General features: G+C 44.7%; 2 protein-coding genes across 5 annotated transcripts in view; one reads left to right on the top strand and one right to left on the bottom strand.

Annotated features, from left to right (window-relative positions):
* Positions 1-11,043, bottom strand: part of rhot1a (ras homolog family member T1a) — an 89,495-nt gene extending 78,452 nt beyond the window's left edge. The window contains exon 1 of one of the 4 annotated variants that reach the window (XM_072242496.1): positions 10,742-11,043. In XM_072242496.1, the coding sequence (XP_072098597.1) occupies positions 10,742-10,778 (37 nt within the window). In that variant the 5' untranslated portion in view covers positions 10,779-11,043. The remainder of the gene's footprint in view (positions 1-10,741) is intronic. The other 3 variants (XM_072242493.1, XM_072242494.1, XM_072242495.1) reach the window with 3 other exon arrangements.
* Positions 11,044-12,952: 1,909 nt separating this feature from the next.
* Positions 12,953-17,156, top strand: LOC140187144 (uncharacterized). The gene is made up of 3 exons (XM_072242128.1): positions 12,953-13,825; positions 15,143-16,113; positions 16,689-17,156. Exons 1-2 carry the CDS (start codon positions 13,377-13,379, stop codon positions 15,621-15,623), a joined length of 930 nt encoding a protein of 309 aa, XP_072098229.1. The 5' UTR covers positions 12,953-13,376; the 3' UTR covers positions 15,624-16,113; positions 16,689-17,156.
* The last annotated feature ends 2,885 nt before the right edge of the window (positions 17,157-20,041 follow it).

Here is a 20,041-nt window from a genome sequence, read left to right as displayed (position 1 = left end):
ATTCATCCAAATCTACGGAAATTGATGATCCTAATCTTTCTCACATATTATATTCCACTTGTCTTGTCCTTGTTGAGTAACTTAGCCCATTTACAACCCCTCTGCTTCTCTGTATCGTCCTCAGAATTCATGCATTCAACTAGCAATCCTCAAAGTGATATAGAATATGAGCAGCTGGAGCTGCAGCAATTCTACCCAGGGAGTCCTCTCTCCCAACCTGAAAATGACCTGCTTATTCACAACCAGCTCTCAGTCCAATCCCAACCAAAAGCCTTGCAGTTCATAATTCACAATAAACTTATAGCTCCTTTACCACTGAAACATAATACTTAGAAAGCTAGTTAACTCATTTCTTCTGGTAATACCAAGGATCAGTTTCAATCTTCACTGAACATTATTTAAATGACAGTTACTGTCCTATGAGCACACGCAGCATATCATAAATAAGAGAAGTGCTGGAAATCCAAAGCACCACACACAAAATGCTGGAGTAACTCAGCAGGGCCAGGCCAAGTGGCTTCCCCCTTCTTTTCTAGTCCTGAAGAAGGGTCTCAGCCTGAAATGTCGGCTGTTTATTCATTTCCATAGATGCTGCGAGACCTACTGATTTCCCCCAGCATTTTGTTTTGTGTTGTGCATGCAGCAATTTGCTTGTCAGCTGTTTTATCATAATCTGTCCCTAGTTCATTTCCTTAAATAGGATATAAAAATCATATCCTTCTTAAGTTTGACTCCCTTTGTTAAAATAGCATTTTAATAAATTATTTTGGAAAAGTTATTAAGGAATGAACTTAATTTTCAAGAGCCCTGTGCTTGCACATTATTGTACTACCGACATGTCAAACCAACTCTCTCATGCATGAAACCTCTCATCTATGTTCACAATTCATTCCAACTACAGAGCCTATAATTTAGCAAGTGCACAGTTGTCCATTAACTCACAGCGTCACCTTCCTGTTAACGAATCCCATGACATAACTTGTAAAAGAGCATAGAAGTTTCCCATTTCCAAGATTAATAATGACAGTTTGCTAATTTACTCATTTAGATTTTGTGGACTCTTGTCATTTTGGATGATCAGATTTACCTGTATAACAGTGCTTTCATTTCAGAAGCATTACAATTGCTTCCTCCCAATTTTCTGTCAAATCCAGTGAACTAGCTACAATTTTGATGAAAGGTTATGGACCAGATAATTCATTTGAATTGCTTCCCTCTCCACAGATGCGGCTGTCATACTGAGCTTTTTCAACATACTATTTTTTTAATGTCACATGTTCTACTTAGCCCTCCAGTGGCACCCAACTTTGCACAGAAACAAAACATGGGTAAAATGTCCAAATTCAAAATCAAAGTCAAAGCCAATACATACTCAGTGGTCACTTTAACAGGTACATCTGTACACCTGCTCATTTATTCAAATATCTAATCAGCTAATTATGTGGCAGCAACTCAGTGCATAAAAGCATGCAGACATGGTCAAGAGGTTCAGTTGTTGTTCAGACCAAACATCAGAATGGGAAAGCAATTTTGACCATGGAATGATTGTTGGTGCCAGATGGGATTGTTAGAGCATCTCAGAAACTGCTGATCACCTGAGATTTTTGTGCACAACTGTCTAGAGTTTACAGAGAATGGTCAAACTTCAAAGAACGGTGCAAGAATCAAAAAACATCCAGTGAGTGGCAGTTCTGGGGTGAAAACACCTTGTTAATGAGAGAGGTCAGAGGAGAATGGCTAGACTGGTTCAGGTTGACAGGAAGGCAACAGTAACTCAAATAACCACACGTTACAAAAGTGGTGTACACATGTTGAACCTTGAAGTGGATTGGCTTCAGCAGCAGAAGGCCATGCACATACACTCAGTGACTGATTAAGAGTGGCCACTGTGTGTATGTCACCACACACCATCTTGAGATTATTTTATTTCAAGCATTTACAGGTATATAAAGAAATACAATAGAATTTATGAAAATCTATACACAAACAAAGACTAACAAGCAACCGATATGCAAAAGACAACAAATTGTGAAAATAAGAAAAATAAATAATACTGAGAAAATGAGTTGTAGTCTGTAGGTTGTAGAATCAGTTCAGAGTTGAGGTGAGTGAAGTTATCCATGCTGGTTCAGGAGCGTGATGGTTGTACTTTGAAGAGAATCCCCAATTGTTCATCTCGAATAAGTAGTTCAATGCTTTTGGCAGAAATCTGAGAAACTACCAGCTCACCCTATCAGGCACAACATGACGTACTATAACTGTAACACTCTGGTTAAGATTTTTACTGCTAACGCTGTAGGGTATTTCAATTAATAGGTTTTCTGTAGAAGCAGTGTATTCTGCTGATAGTGTTTGAGTTTTCATTAAAGCCAAGGGGTTGTGATGTTCAACTTAGGAATGCTGGGTCAGCCAATCAGGATGGTGGAAATGGGAGAAGGTTCTAGAGAAAGCTGGACAGAAAGGTGTTGTGAAGGACACTGACAGGGGTTGTGGTCTTTTTCAGCAGAAGATGGAAAGAGAGGGTCGAGAGAACTGGCTGTAAGATCCAATCCGACTGGAATGCATGATTCTATGGAGTTCAAGATGGGAGGTGCTACTGGTGATCAGTGAATAGGAGTCGGCGCCGTGAGTAAGGGATACATCCAGCTTTTGGAAGATTTGAGCTCCACCTTGTGCACATTTGACTGGTTTAATTAATATGGTCCCTTATATTTCCTTTTTTTTCTTTAATAACTGTTTCATTAAGCTGAAATTCATAAATACACCTTCTTTTAATGTATGCAGTGTACAATCTGTTATTTCTTAACAACGGATAATTGCACATGGGCAGTATTTGCTCAGACTGAGGTTGGGATGGTTGAAACATCCCAACTCTCCGGTTTGGTGGGTCCCAAGTCATACCGACTCTAGACATACGGAGTTCGAGAAAGGCGACTTTCTCACCACTGAGTTCAGTGGCTGTTAGCGAGTGGCTAATGTGCTGTGCTTCTAGAGACACCTGGTTAAAAAAAGGGGTTTCATAACACTTAAAGGGGTAAACTAAATCAAATTCCATTAACGGTAAGATGGATTGCAGAGAAATACAAAAGATATCTATGAAAGCATTTCCAGCTTCATAATCTCTATCACCAAATGATATAACAAACTAGATAAATATTGCTTGTACTTCAATTCTGGTAGATCAAATCCCTGAATTTCCATCATTATAGTTACAGCATCAAATAAACACAATAACGGAGAGAGGTGATGGCCTGCTACATTAAAGAAACAGTGGCAAAGCAATCATGTTACAGGGCTGGTAATCCAGAGATCTAGGAAAATCTTCAGAGGTATAATTTTCAATTTCGCTACAGCAATTATTTAAATTCACTTAATCAATTAAATCCAGTATCTGCTTTGATAAACATGAAGCTACAGCACTAATGGAAACCCCATCTGGTACACTGATGTCTATTAGTCATAGAACACTACAGCACAGAAACAGGCCCTTCAGCCCATCTAGTCTGTGCTGAACCTGCCAGGTCCCATCAATCTGTACCCAGACCATAGCTCTCCACACCCCACCAATCCATGTACCTACCCACATCTCTCTTAAACATTGAAATCAACCCTGTATCTACCACTTGCACTAGCTAGTTCCACTGACAAAGTTTCCCTCAAACATTTCACTTTTCACACTTAACTCATGACCTCTAGTTCTAGTCCTACCCAACTTCACTGGAAAAAGCCCGCTTGCATTTACCCTATCTATACCCCTTATAATTTTGTATACCTCTATCAAATCTCCCCTCATTCTCCTACACTCCCGGGCAGGGGTCGGCAACCTTTCTGCCTCTGGGGGCCGGATCACGTATTAATGAGCGGACGGTGGGCCAGATAAATGCCATAAAGAATTTGAAATATGGGAATTATCCATTTAAATATATCTAGTTATGGTTTGCCTCAAATTAATGAATAACACATGCTAGAAAATCACTTGTGCTTAACCAAGGATGCCAATTAATAACCAAAGATCTCAGTTCAGTTTTTCTGTCCCATCATTGCTGGTGCCCCATTAGTTGTGATGCCAATTAGCTTCGACACATTAAGTTTCATTTCTGACATCATTTTCAGCAAAGCTTCAAAAATGTCTGCTCCAGTAACCGTGTCCTTCATAGGAATTAATTGAATAAACTCTTCAAAAATTTGAAAAGTTGAGGTCACTCCTTGCACAAACACTGCAAGTTGAGCAGTGTCTATCAAGTCTGTACTCTGATCAAGCGCAATTGAAAAAAAATACAATTTGTTGCAGGCATCCCTTAAACAACTTTTAACATCTGCTGACATTTCTTCAACTTGCCGTATGATCGTCCTTGCTGACAGGCTGATAGATGTAAATAAAGATGTCTTTTCAGGACAAACAATATCCACCACTGCCAGTAAACATTATTTGACAAACTCTCCATTTGTAAAAGGCTTCATCTTTTCTGCAATATGCTTTGAGACGTTGTAGCTGGCATGGGTAATTCCTTCATTTTCACTGCTTTTTCAACACTCAGCGTCTACCTTCCTGCGTTTTGCATTCATTGCCATTGGAATTTTTTTCTTTGATTTTATTTCGAAACGTGAGTTATTCAACAAGTATCGTAGCACATGTAAATATCTGGATATTTAGTGTGGATTTCTTGTTAAAACACAGTGACGCTGTTTCTGTTTACAAATTTGAACGATCCCATCTGAAAACCTGCGTGTGCACGGAGAGTATCTAATACATATTAATAAGGTAGTCTGCCTTTCCATCATTCGTATATACCAGTGTTTGGTTTGGATCAAAACGGAACCTGGGGCCAGTGTAACAAGACGCCATGCACGTCCATCAGTGTGGTCACGTGAAACACTCAGAATAAGGAAAAATCGCTTGCGGGCCAGATAAGCATAGTATCTCAATATTTGCTTGCGGGCCGTTAAGTTGCCTACCCCTGCTCTAGGGAATGAAGTCCAAACCTGTTCAAACACTTCCCTCGGGTCTTCAAGTCCCAGCACATCCTTGTAAATTTTATCCATGCTCTTTCAACCTTATCTTACATACTCAACTGATGTGGCACCAAGCCTCATACGAAAATAGTTGTTGCTTCACTGCCCATTAGTTTGTAAGTTAACTGCACTCACTTGTACCACAAGTACATTAAAGTCACTTTATCATATATATATATATATATATATATATATATATAAAAGCTATATAGTTTATGTATATTTAAGCTATCTAATGTATTTATATTTATTGTGTTCTTTTTTTAAATTGTGTTTTTTGTGTGCTGCATCAGTTCCAGAGCAACAATTATTTCATTCTCCTTTACATTTGTTTACTGGAAAAGACATTAAACAATCTGGAATATGATATTGAATTAGGTAGGGCTACACACACTGACCTTGACAATACAGTCATTGAGAGCACCAAAAAAAGTTGATCGAGTCCAATCTTTTCACAGTTCTCTATAAATGGTGATGACAACTTACAACTGTAGTGAAGGCAAGATCTATGGACAGATATTCCCCTCTACAGATACTGCCTGACAGAGGGAGGGGGAGAGGGAGAGGGAGGGGGAGAGAGGGAGAGAGGGAGAGAGGGAGTGTGTGTGTGTGTGTGTGTGTGTGTGTGTGTGTGTGTGTGTTTGTTCGTTACTCAAGGTTTCCAGCATCTGCAGAATATCTCGTTTATAGTAAAGGCACAGGTTGCAAATTTTAAGTGGGACATAAAAGGCACTGTGGAATGTGTTGTTAAATAAATTTCAATGAACTGATGATGCAGTGCAATATTTTTGTCTGAATGGTAACTTGTTGACTTCAACCATGGAATTTATTAATCTTAACATAGAAAAGTAATTTCCTCTCATGCTGGTGTTCCAGTGCAGTCTGATGTGTCTGTCTCACCTAGTGGACCAAACAGATTACAGAGCAGCTGGTCAACAATGTGAAGCCAAAAGTGATAAGTAATTGCTCCACGTTTGCAAGCATTTCATTAGCGACAATAATGCCCACATTTCTGTATAAGCAGCCTGGGAGACATGTACCACCTGAATTCTGATTGAGAGATTTACATTTCAGTGTGAACTAACGAAGATTCACATATGCCACATCCTACCCTCTTGTTATGAGACTGCTACCAAGTAAGTCCCCACTAAATAACCTTTTTGTTCCAAGTTGACCAATGCCCTCCCACTCACATTCCCTCAACAATCTCTAGTGACATTATTTTGGCTACTCCTGTTCAATGAATGCTATGTCGACTGCAGAGATTTCTAGTCATCTCTTCAGCAAAGTATGGCCAACTAGAGAAGCATAATGTTCAAACACAGCAGCAAAGTACTCAGAAAGCAAAAAAAAGGACAAAGTATACAGTAGATAAGAAATAAGACTTCCTGAAGACGATGTTTAATTATTTTCCCAGAATATTTAGAAGGGAAATTCCTCCATTTTGAATGGAGAAGAGGAGGAATTTTTTTAGCCCAGAGTGGTGAATGTGTGGAATTCATTGCCACAGGCAGTTGAGGAGGCCAAGTCATTGGGTATATTTAAGGCAGAGATTGATAGATTCTTGATTAGTCAGGGCATAAAGGGTTATGGGGAGAAGACAGGAGATTGGGACAGAGAGGGAAATAGATCAGCCATGACGAAATGGTGGAGTAGGCTCGATGGGCCAAATGATCTAATTCTGCTCTTATATCTTAAGTCTTATGGAAATCTTGAGCTTCTATCTCCATTCACAAGAGTGCCAATGATAATTTAAAGAACAAGTTTAAAAAAAAACACATCCACTGATCTTTTAAGACCATAAAAACAACCCTAAATTTGGAAGTCGAGAAAATTAAAAGATCTTATTGACAAGTAGCTACAGGAAAGAAAAGAAAAAGAAAATATTTTGCTAGATCAAGTCAAGTCACTTTTTATTGTCATTTCAACCATAACTGCTGGTACAGTACACAGTAAAAATGAGACAACGTCTTTCAGGACCATGGTGCTACATGAACAATACAAAATCTACACTGAACTACGTAAAATAACACAAAACTACACTAGGCTACAGACCTACCCAGGACTGCATAAAGTGCACAAAACAGTGCAGGCATTACAATAAATTATAAACAGGACAATATGCACAGTAGAGGGCAGTAGGTTGGTGTCAGTCCAGGCTCTGGGTATTGAGGAGTCTGATGGCTTGGGGGAAGAAACTGTTACATAGTCTGGTCGTGAGAGCCCGAATACTTCAGTGCCTTTTGCCAGATGGCAGGAGGGAGAATATATTTTTCTTCAAATATATTTTCCCTACTGTTAGTTAGCAAGAGGAGGTCAGCAGAGAATTAGCTACAGGAGTGATGTGGGATTTGCGGAACCATACAAAAGCCTCAAGGTGTTGTCAATGGTCAAATGTGATTCTTTCTTAACCTCAAATATAATGCTGAAAGCAGTAGATGTGACAATTGGTGGTTGCTACTTCAAAGTGAACTGTTAGTGCAAATAAATAAGAAATTCTGAGGGCACTTCTCCCTTCAAGACAATGCAAGAACTGAAATACAAGAGCCAACATTGCTGATTCCCTTCTCACACCCATTATCCGTACTTGCCTCAGAACCTCTCATGATTTCTTAGCTCAGAAGTTACAGTTCCACTTAGACGATTGTGTGTCCCATTCCAGAGGCTTAAGAACATAACGTCTAGTGGAGACAGAGGAACTACCCCTTTGGATGAGATGTTAAACCAAGGTTCTAACTGCTTAGATTTGACATGGATCCCAAGTCTCTTCTCAGTTATGAGCAGAAGTTTTGCTAATATCCTAGCCAATTTCTAGACTTAAATCAACACCTAAAATGATAATCTAGGCTACCTTTCAGCACTATTTGTCACAGAAATCATAGAGCACTACAGCACAGAAACAGGCCCTTTCACCTATCTAGTTCATGCTGAAATGTTAATCTGCCTAGTCCCATCAACCTGCACCCAGACCATAGCTGTTCATACCCTTCCCACCCATGTAATTATCCAAATTTCCCTTAAATATTATAATTGAATACACATTCACCACTTTCACTAACAGCTTGTTCCATTCTCACAACCCGAGTGAGTTCCCCCTCATGTACCCCTTAAAAGTTTACCTTTCACCGATGATCTCTAGTTCCAGTCTCACCCAACATCAGTGAAAAAGCCTGCTTGCATTTATCCTATCAATTCCCTCATAATTTTGCATACCTCTATTAAAATCCTCCCTCACTCACCTACACTCTAGGAATGAAGTGCTAACCTATTCAACCTTTCCCTGTAACTCAGGTTCTCATCCTGGCAACATCCTTGTATGTTTTCTCTACTTGTTTAATCTCTTTCAAACTTCTCTCCATAACTCAATCCCTCGAGACTCGGCCAACATCCTCACAAATCTCCTCTGCACCTCTGTGACCAAAACTGAACAAGGTACTCCAAATGCAGCCTTACTAGTGTCTTGTACAACTATAACATAATCTCTCAACTTCGGCACTCAGTGTCCTGACTGATGAAGAGCAGGGCCCTTCATCATGAATTTTGATGCCAAAATTCAACTTAACCTCCCTGTCCACCTGTGATGCCACTTTCAGGGAACCATGTACTTGCAATCCTAGACTCCCTGTTTTACAACTCTCCAAAGAGTTTAGAGATTCCAAGTGTAATGAAAAGTTTAGACGGAAGGTGAGTATGTGATGAAAACAAAAAGGCTGGTCATTGACTTCATGAAGAGGGATGAAGTATCAAAGGTGCTGATATGGAAATAGTTGAGACTGTTGTGTTAAATATTACCAACAACTTAGGCCCAGTCCAACTACGTAGACGCAACTGGCAAGTAAAAACTCCAGTATCTCTACTCTGTACTTCTTCAGAAGGCTAAGGAAATTCGGCATGTCCCCATTGACCCTCACCAATTTTTTTTTACAGACACACCACAGAAAGTGTCTCATCTGGAGGCATTGCAGCTTGGTATGGCAACTGCTTTGCCAGTCAGCATGAAACTGCAGAGGGTTGTGGGCACAGCTCAGTCAAATACAAAATCCAGCCTCTCCCCTTCCCACCATTCACTCTGTCCAGCATATGTTTGTGAAACATCACCTGTAACTTGGTTACATTTCCTGAATTAAAATATTGGCAATGCATAGAAGGAACATCTTTGGCTTTCTAATGGACTTATGTTGTACTAGCATGAAAAGTTCCATGTTTCTTCCACTGGGATCAGGAACAAGTTCAGAGAATGCTTTTATATGGTAATTTTTATTTTGGTTGGTTGGTTGAATGGAGAATATTTGCCAGAACACAAGGAAAACTTCCTTCTCTTTGACACATTTTATATTAATACCTAAGAGGGCAGATAATACCTCAATCTAGGTTAGATAAAGAAGTTTCTGGACTGGGGTTGAAACACATGACCTTTTGATTCAGATGTGAGAGATTTACCCACTTGTGTAATAGACTGTACATTTATTTAAGAAGTGGAAAGACAGAGGTCCAAGAGTCACATTATTAATATTATTGGGAGGTGAAATAAAGAGTGCAGGATAACAAACGCTTCATCCAGCACCCCCACCACAAATGGGACTTCCCTGCGCCAAACATTATAATTCCCATTCCTGTTATGATGCGTCAGTCCATGGCCTCCCCTTCTGTCAAGATGAGGCCACCCTCAGGGTGGAGGAGCAACACCTTATATTCGGTCTGGGGAGCCTCAAACCTGATGGCATGAATTTCTCCTTCTGGTGAACAAATCCCCCCCCCATTCCCCACTCCCACTCTGATCTTTTACTTCTTCTCACCTGCCCTGGGTCCCCTTTCTCCTATGGGCCACTCTCCTCTCCTTTCAGATTCTTTCTTCTCCAGTCCTTGATCTTCCCCACCCACCTGACTTCACTTATCACCTTCCAGCTAGCCTTTCCCCTTCCCCCACCTTCTACCTTTTAATTATGGCATCTTCCCCCCCTTCCTTCTCAGTCCTGAAAGGGGGGGGGGTTCGGCCAAAATGTCAACTGTTTATTCATTTCCTGATCTGTTGAGTTCTCCCAACGTCTTGTGTGTGCTGCTTACGATAACACGTTCTAGGATTGGGGAGAAGGGCTATAATTACAACTGGTACGACTCCATCCCTTAAAGGCTACTGGCTAAATACCTGTAATTTCCCAACCAGTAAAGTGAGTGTAAAATGGGAAAATATCAGCGTAAGGACAGATGTTGGTCGCTAAGAAGCTTAGCGACCAAAAGCAGTTGACGTACACGGCTTGACTTCAGAACAGCTTATCTACTAGTGACAGCACAGGAGGTGCGCCTACGACTGAATCAACTACGAGTGTCACACTAGTGACACTTTATGTACAAACACGCTGATAAGAGAAAGATGCTAGGATGAAACAAGGGGTTACAGGAAAAGATGCCGAGAACACACTCGCACAGAGGAATATGGGCCAGAGGAACGGATACAATCGTCAAGAGACAACTAAAGATGTCGATTAATTTCTACGATGAGGGGAATATATTTTTATTTCCATCAAGGCGCCAATTGACTGATTACCGGTAGCTCTCGTCCTGACACCTTGCGGGCTCTAACCTCCTTCGGCTTCAGCTAGTGGGAAGGTCATAGTTAGGGGGATATGTCACACTACCCCACAGGCTGGCCCCGTGGCGGCGACCCCCCTCCCACTGCCAGCGCTCGGACCTCGGCGACAAGGTGGACCGTACCCACTTCCCCACTCACGTTCTCCAACCAGCAGAATCCTCACGTCCTTCTTCATCTTTGCCGCCAGGCCTGGTCGCGGTTGGGCCCGGCCAGGAGCAGAGCTGCGGCCCGGTGTGCCGGGAGCAGGAGGGAGGGGGTTAGGCCCAAGCCCAGCGGCCGCTGATTTTTCGTCTCCAGACGGTGAACTCTCCCTCCGACTGGGTCAGGCTTCCTCAGAGGTCAGGCATCGCGGTTACTCTACTCTCCATCAGCACGCCCGATTGCCCCTGCCACCCCCACCCGCCGCCGCGCTCGCCGTTAGCTCTCCTCTGCGCTCTCACTCTCGCGAGCTACGTGCGCGCTCCCGCACCATGCTCAACGTAGGCGCGCCCGGGCTTCGACGTGCACATCCCCGGATTCTTTGCTTGTCCAGATTAAAACTGATCCTTAACTCCATTAGTTTCGTTGTGCTCCCGATTTACCCTGCACTTTTGCCTAGACTCTTATTTCTGCACTGTTCTACTCGTTTTATACTTGTAAGACTAAGAAGATGAATCTGAAGGTTGTATATGGTATACATACTTAGGTAATAAATTAATTTATAACAGCTCCAATGCCTAATTTAAATTTCTTGACGACACCAGTGTTGTGGGCCGAATCAAAGGTTGAACCGGCATATAGAAGGGAGATTGAAAATCATCTTGACTGGTGCCACAACAAAACCTCTCACTCGACAGTAAAACTGTGGTAAACCATGCATATACGTTGTAACTAGGTTACCTGTCTGGACACACACCTCTGCTGACTGCCCCTGTGGCTCCTCCCACAGAGTCCTGTATAAAGGTGTTCGCCTTGCCCCTCCCCCTCAGTCCGGGGGCAGACTCTCACTGTGGAGGTCATATTGTACGGCGAATAAAAGCCTTTCAGTATTTTACCAAACCTCAGTCTTTTGGAGTAATTGAAGGTGCTTCAATTTTATTCGCTGTACGTTGTAAAACATGGAACAGGCCCTGAGACCAGAAAAATTAGACCTCAATCCGCAAACACCTGAAGCTGGAAACGCTTTCGAACTCTGGCTGGCCTGCTTCAAAGCGTATCTAGAGGAGATTAAAGCGACCGACCCCGTAGCGAAGCGCAGAGTTCTACACTCCAGGGTCAGTCCACGGGTCTATTCGCTGATCAGAGACCAGCCGAACTACGACGGCGCAATGAACGCACTCAAAAGACAATACCTGCGGCCGATAAACAGCGCCTATGCTCGGCATCGCTTAGCGACACGGCAACAATGGTCCGGGGAATCGAGTGCTGAGTTTGTCCAGGCCCTACAGACACTCGTGCGAGCCTGCAATTGCCAGGAGCTGACGGCGGCGCAGCATGCAGAACTCCTAGTGAGAGACGCCTTCGTTACGGGGACCAGGTCAGTGTACGTGCGCCAGCGGCTGCTGGAAAAAGCCGATCTTACCCTAAATTCGGCGATGGAGCTGGCTGATATGTTGGAGGCCGCTCTGCATAACTCTGAGGCTCTCCAGGCACATGATCCCCCGATGGCCTCGTGGGCGCCGCAGACCCCGCAACCCGCTGGCGAATTGACCTCGGCTGCAGCCAGTCGTTGAGTCCGCGAAGTGCTACTTCTGCGGACTGGAGAAGCACCCCTGGAAAGGCTGCGCGGCCCAACAAGCTACCTGTTCCAGCTGCGGAAAGAAGGGCCACTTCGCCAAGGTCTGTAAGTCAAAACCGCGAGCGGGATCGAGCAGCACCGCGTGCGAGACGTGGGGGTTGCCATCTTCCCTGCACACTGCCACCACGTGCAAGACGTGGGGGCCGCCATCTTCCCTGCACGCCACCACCACGTGCGAGACATGGGGGTGGCCATCTTGGTCGGCGCCACCTCTCACAGCCTACGGCCAACGGGTGCTCACGGGGCACCCCACCACGCCGGACCAAGACAGCGACCCCACCCTGGCTTCCGTGACCCTCGACCAAAGCGCTCCCCACCAGCTCGCAAGGTCAATGATGGACATCCTGGTGGAGGGGCACAGGACAAGCTGCCTGTTTGACACAGGCAGCACGGAGAGTTTTATCCACCCGGCCACGGTGCAGCATTGTGGACTCATGATACGGCCGGTAAGTCGGAGGGTCACCATGGCCTCCAGGTCGCATACAACAGACATCCGGGGGGGTTGTGTAGCGACGCTAGTGGTGCAGGGCACAGAAGATCGGGACTTTACGTTACTGGTCTTGCCTCAACTGTGTGCCCCTGTGCTGTTGGGGTTGGACTTCCAGAGCCACCTGAAAAGCGTGACAATGAAGTATGATGGGCCCCTCCCGCCAATTACTGTCATAAATCCCCTGTTTTGTAGAGATATATCACGTAACCCGCTACTGACCACACACACACACCGACCCGCGCATCCCACACAACATCATGCCAACTGCCACACTACCAACACTACTTGCGGCCTCTCCACCCTCAGGATCCCTCCCCCACCGCTGTTCGCCAACCTGACCCCCGACTGTAAACCCATGGCAACTAAAAGCAGGAGGTACAGCGCAGGGGGACAGAGCTTTCATTAAGTCGGAGGTGCAGCGGCTGCTCAGGGAGGGGGTCATTGAGGCAAGCACAAGTCCTTGGAGGGCGCAGGTGGTGGTTGTTCGGAACGGGGAGAAGAATAGGATGGTCGTGGACTATAGCCAGACCATCAATAGGCTCACGCAGCTCGACGCGTACCCTCTACCCCGTATCGCAGATATGGTCAATCAGATAGCACAGTACAAGGTGTACTCGACCATAGACCTAAAATCCGCTTACCATCAGCTCCCCATCTGCCGGGAGGACCGCCCTTACACTGCCTTTGAGGCGGACGGCAGGCTTTATCAATTCCTGCGCGTCCCCTTCGGTGTCATGAATGGTGTATCTGTCTTCCAGAGGGCAATAGACCGGATGGTGGACCAGTGCCAATTGAAGGCCACGTTCCCATATCTGGATAACATCACCATCTGCGGTCACGACCAGCAGGATCACGACAACAACGTCCAAAAATTTCTCCAAGCGGCCAAATCTTTCAACCTCACCTATAACAAGGACAAGTGTGTATTTGGGACCACCCGACTTGCTATCCTTGGGTATGTCGTGGAGAATGGAGTCATTGGCCCTGACCCCGACCGTATGCGCCCCTTGTTGGAACTCCCTCTTCCCAATACCCTCAGAGCCCTCAAAAGGTGCCTGGGCTTCTTTTCATATTACGCCCAATGGGTCTCTGACTATGCAGACAAGGCCCGCCCCCTGGTCAAGTCCACCACATTCCCCCTCTCTGCCAAGGCCCACGCGGCCTTCAACCGCATAAAAGGGGACATTGCCAAAGCAGCAATGCATGCAGTGGATGAGGCCATTCCCTTCCAAGTAGAGAGTGACGCCTCTGACTTTGCGCTGGCTGCTACCCTCAACCAGGCAGGAAGACCAGTGGCGTTCTTCTCCCGTACCCTTCAAGGCCCTGAAATTTGGCACTCTGCGGTAGAGAAAGAGGCCCAGGCCATAGTGGAAGCTATAAGGCACTGGAGGCACTATCTTGCCAGCAAAAGGTTCACCCTGCTAACTGACCAGCGCTCAGTCACATTCATGTTTAATAATCAGCAGCGGAGCAAAATCAAAAATGATAAAATTCTGAGGTGGAGAATCGAACTCTCCACCTACAACTATGACATCATGTACAGGCCTGGGAAGCTCAACGAGCCCTCCGATGCCCTATCCCGGGGAACATGCACCAGCGCGCAGATTGACCGGCTATACGCCCTACATGTAGACCTTTGCCACCCAGGAGTCACCCGGCTTTTCCACTTCGTGAAAGCCCTGAACCTGCCTTACTCCCTTGAGGAGATCAGGATGATGACCAGGGACTGCCAAGTCTGCGCAGAGTGCAAACCGCACTTCTACCGACCCGAAAAGGCACCACTCATCAAGGCCACCCGCCCCTTTGAGCGACTGAGTGTTGACTTTAAGGGCCCCCTTCCCTCCACCGACCGCAATGTGTACTTTCTTAATGTAATTGACGAGTACTTGCGGTTCCCCTTCGCCATCCCCTGCCCCGACACCACTACCACGTCAGTTATAAAAGCCCTGCGCAAGCTCTTCACTCTGTTCAGATACCCATGCTATATCCACAGTGACAGAGGGTCCTCATTTATGAGTGACGAGCTGCGCCAATATCTACTGGCTAGGTGAATTGCAACCAGTAGGACCACAAGCTATAATCCCCGGGGGAATGGACAGGTAGAGAAGGAGAATGGCACAGTGTGGAAAGCCACACTCTTAGCCCTCAGGTCAAAGGGACTGCTGGTCTCCCGCTGGCAGGAGGTCCTTACCGAGGCACTCCACTCCATCCGCTCCCTGTTATGCACAGCCACCAATGCCACCCCTCATGAGCGGCTCTTTTCTTTTCCCAGAAAATCGACCACTGGAACCACCCTACCATCTTGGCTGACGTCCCCGGGGCCAGTGCTGCTCCGGAAACATGCGAGGAGCAATAAGTACTCCCCGATAGTTGAGAGGGTTCACTTACTTCATGCGAACCCCCAGTATGCCTACGTGGTTTTACCTGATGGGCGGGAGGACACGGTCTCCATCCGCGACCTGGCACCCGCAGGAGCTCCGGGCCCCTACTCTGAACGCTCCGTGGTGACTATTGACCCCGTACCCACCAATGTATGTACCTACGAGACACCGTGCACCCCAAACCCTATACAGGCACCACACGACACTCCCATACCGGGCGCGACGCACACGCACGAGGGATTACCGACGCCTAATGTGCTGGCACCTGAAGTCAGGCCGGAGCCAGCACAACCACCATCGCCGGTGCAATCACCGCTGGTGCTACGTAGATCACAGCGATGGACTCGACCGCCTGATAGACTTAACCTGTAGATATATTTCTTGTAAATATTGTCAGTCACTTCAGCCCGCGGGACTCTTTTTAAAAAAAAAGGAGGGGTGAATGTGGTAAACCATGTATATATGTTGTAACTTGGTTACCTGTCTGGACACACCCCTCTGCTGACTGCCCCTGTGGCTCCTCCCACAGAGTCCTGTATAAAAGTGTTCGCCTTGCCCCTCCCCCTCAGTCCGGGGGCAGACACTCACTGTGGAGATCGTATTGTACAGCGAATAAAAGCCTTTCAGTATTTTACCAAACCTCAGTCTTTTGGAGTAATTGAAGGTGCTTCAAAAACCAAAAAAGCTACAGGAGGAAGCGACAAGAGGTCCATGAGCCAGTGTTCATTAGGGAGTCAGAGGCGCAGAGTGTCAGTAACTTTAAATTCTTTGGCGTTATCATTTGCAAACATCTGCTCTGGGACTAGCACATAAGCGTTATTTTGTACAAAGAAGGTACGGCAGCGCCTCTACTTCCTTACAGGTTTGTGCAGATTTCAGCCTGTTATAAAAAACCTTAACAAACTTCTGTTGTTTTTATAGGAGCACCGTTGACCAGCTGCATCACCGTCCGGTATGGGAATTGCAAGGCATTTGACATCCAAATATTGCGAGGTCTGCTGATCATCGGGGTCTCTCCTCCTCCCATCAGAGATATTTATCAGGAACCCTTCCAACCGTCCCATAGTCTCTTTGACCTCCTATCCTCAAGTAGGAGGTACCGCAGCCTTAGGACAAGGTTTTGTTAGGATAGTAAACAGCTTCTATTTCCCCCCCCCCGCCGTGAGACTACTAAACTCACCTGTTTAGCCCCGCCCCACCCGTCTCATTGCACATGAAACACCAGTAGCGTTATACTGTTTACTTTTTAAATTGTGTCGTTAAAGCACCTTATGTTAAATGTCAGTGTTCTAGAACATGTTATTATTTATAAAATTGTGGTAATATTACATTATGTTGTGTGTGAGTTATATATACTGTATACTGAAACTTGGTCAGGAAGAATGCTGTTTCATTTGGTCTTATAAGTGGAAATAAACTTGAACATGTTTTGTGCAGTGGAAAGTATCCTGACTGGTGTGGAAACACCAGTGCCTAAGAACAGAAAAGCCTTCAAAAAGTAGTGGATACAGTTCAGTCCATCACAGAAAAAGCTGTCCCCACCACGGAGCACATCTACAACAGTGCTACAAGAAACCGGCATGTGCCATCAAAGACTCCAGCACCCAGGCCATGGTCTCTTCTCGCTGCTGCCATCTGGAAGGAGGGATCAGAGACTCACAACTCACTGTTCAGGAACAGCTATTGCCCTACAACCATCAGGCTCCTCAACCAGCGTGGGTAACTTCACTCAACGTTGACTGATTCCTCAACCTATTGACTCACTTTGAAGGATTCTACAGCTCATTCTCAATATTCATTTATTTATTTTTTTATATTTGGGCAGTTTTGTCTTTTGCACATTGATAGTTTGTCAGTCTTTGTGTATAGTTTTTCAGTGATTCTGTTGTATTTCTTTGTTTTACCCTGAATGCCCAAAAGAAAATGTATCTCAGGGTAGTATATGGTGACATATATGTACGTTGATAATAAATTTACTTTGAAATAGTAACTCCCAACTATCTGGGCGATATCTCCACTCACCCTGTGTCCTGTGAAGATGCCATCTCCTTCTCTTAGTTTCTCCACCTCTACTGCATCTGCTCTCAAGAAGCAGCTTTACATTCTAAGACTTCAGGAAAGTCCTTTTTCAGGAAACTTGGCTTTATAAAGACTTTTCTGAAGTCTTAGAATGTAAAGCCTCATCTTGGGAACAGATGCAGTAGAGGTGGAGAAACTAAGAGAAGGAGATGAATAATAAATATCTGTGCTATCCCATCTGATAGATGCATATATAATGGAATAGCTTGGATATTTATTATTTTTCTTAGAGATACAGCACAGTAACAGGCCCTTCCAGCACAATGAGCCCACACTGCCCAATTACACCCATGTGACCAATTCACCTACTCACCTGTACGCCTTAGGGATGTGGATGGAACTGGAGCACCTGGAGGAATCCTCCATGGTCACGGAAAGAACACATAAGTTCCCTAAAAACGGCGGCAGAAGTTGTACCCAGGTCACTGGCGCCAGAAAGCATTATGCTAACCACTATGATGCAGTCTCTCTATTAGTAGATGCATCAATGGGCAAAACCTGAGCTTATTAATAGGAGAGTTAGCACCTATTTTCTTTAAGAGTACTGAGGTTATGTTAGAAGTGTTAAAACTATAGTAAAGCTTTAGATGGATTATTGTGAATATTTAAGTCACAATGTTGCAGAAAAGTTAGGATTACACTGAAGAGGGTACAGGCTTACAAAAATGTTGTCAGGACTGGAAAATATCAGCTAGGCTGAGATTGTTTCCTTTTGGAAAAAGGAGACCAGAGGATAACTTAATTAAAGAGAACAATATTTTGTAAAAAAAAAATTACAGACAGAAAGAACATTACTCTGAGCAGAAGGAATCAGAATCAGGTTTATTATCATCGGCCTGTGATGTAAAATTTGTTAACTTAGCAGCAGCAGTTCAATGCAATACATAATATAGAAGAGAAAAAAAAATAATAATAAATAAATGAGTAAATCAATTACAGTGTACATATTGAATAGATTAAAAAATGTGCAAAAATCAGAAATACTGTATATTTAAAAAAAGGTGAGGTAGTGTCCAAGGGTTCTATGTCCATTCAGGAATCAGATGGCAGAGGGGAAGAAGCTGTTCCTGAATTGCTGAGTGTGTGCCTTCAGGTTTCTGTACCTCCTACCTGATGGTAACAGTGAGAAAAGGGCATGCCCCGGGTGCTGGAGGTCCTTAATGATGGACTCTGCCTTTCTGAGACACTGCCCCCTGAAGATGTCCTGGGTACTCTGTAGGCTAGTACCCAAGATGGAGCTGATTAGATTTACAACCCTCTGCAGCTTCTTTCAGTCCTGTGCAGTAGCTCCCCCTATACCAGACAGTGGTGCAGCCTGTCAGAATGCTCTCCAAGGTATATCTATAGAAGTTTTTGAGTGTATTTGTTGACATACCAAATCTCTTCAAACTCCTAATGAAGTATAGCCGCTGTCTTGCCTTCTTTATAACTGCATCAATATGTTGGGACCATGTTAGATCCTCAGATACCTTGACACCCAGGAACTTGAAACTGTTAACTCTTTCCACTTCTGATCCCTCCTTGAGGATTGGTATGTGTTCCTGCATCTTACCCTTCCTGAAGTCCACAATCAGCTCTTTTGTCTTACTGACGTTGAGTGCCAGGTTGTTGCTGCGGCACCACTCCACTAGTTGGCATATCTCACTCCTGTACGCCCTCTCGTCACCACCTGAGATTCTACCAACAATGGTTGTATCATCAGCAAATTTATAGATGGTATTTGAGCTATGCCTAGCCACACAGTCATGTGCATATAGAGAGTAGAGCAGTGGGCTACACACACACCCCTGAGGTGTGCCAGGGTTGATCGTCAGCGAGGAGGATATGTTATCACCAATCTGCACAGATTGTGGTCTTCCGGTTAGGAAGTCAAGGATCCAATTGCAGAGGGAGGTACAGAGGCCCAGGTTCTGCAACTGCTCAATCAGGATTGTGGGAATGATAGTATTAAATGGTGAGCTATAGTTGATGAACATAGGTGTTTGTGTTGTTCAGGTGGTCTAAAGCCTTGTGGAGAGTCATTGAGATTATATCTCTCATTGACCTATTGTAGCAATAGGCAAATTGCAATGGGTCCAGGTCCTTGCTGAGGCAGGAGTTCAGTCTCGTCATGACCAACCACTCAAAGCATTTCATCACTGTCAATGTGAGTGCTACCAGGTGATAGTCATTCAGGCAGCTCACATTATTCTTCTTAAGCACTGGTATAATTGTTGCCTTTTTGTAGCAAGTGGCAATGTCCACCTGTAGCAGTAAGAGGTTGTCCATAAGACACAGGAGCAGAATTACGCCATTTGGCTCATCCAGTCTGCTCCTCCATTTCATTGTAGCCGATCCAATTTTCTTCTCAGCCTCAGTCTCCTGCCTTCTCCCCATATCCCTTCATGCCCTGACCAATCAAGAATCTCTCAACCTTTGCCTTAAATGTACATAAAGACTTGACCTCCACAGCTGACTGTGCCAAAGAATTCCAGATTCACCAATCTCTGGCTCAAGAAATCCCTCCTCATCTCTGTTCTAAAAGGATGCCCCTCTATTCTGAGGCTGAGTCCATAACTAAAGGGATGGGATTAATGGGTAGAAAGAAGGAAAGCATTTCACTCAGGTGGTGGTGGTGGCAGCAGATTGGAGCACAATGCTACAAGAGACCAATCACATACAGAAAATGTTCAGTTGAGCACTTGGATGTTTTGTAACCAACACTGCAACGG

The sequence above is a fragment of the Mobula birostris genome, chromosome 24, assembly GCF_030028105.1.
Source record: "Mobula birostris isolate sMobBir1 chromosome 24, sMobBir1.hap1, whole genome shotgun sequence".
NCBI lineage: Eukaryota > Metazoa > Chordata > Chondrichthyes > Myliobatiformes > Myliobatidae > Mobula > Mobula birostris.
Note: the sequence above shows the minus strand (reverse complement) of the source record. Positions and strands in the feature narration are given on the sequence as shown.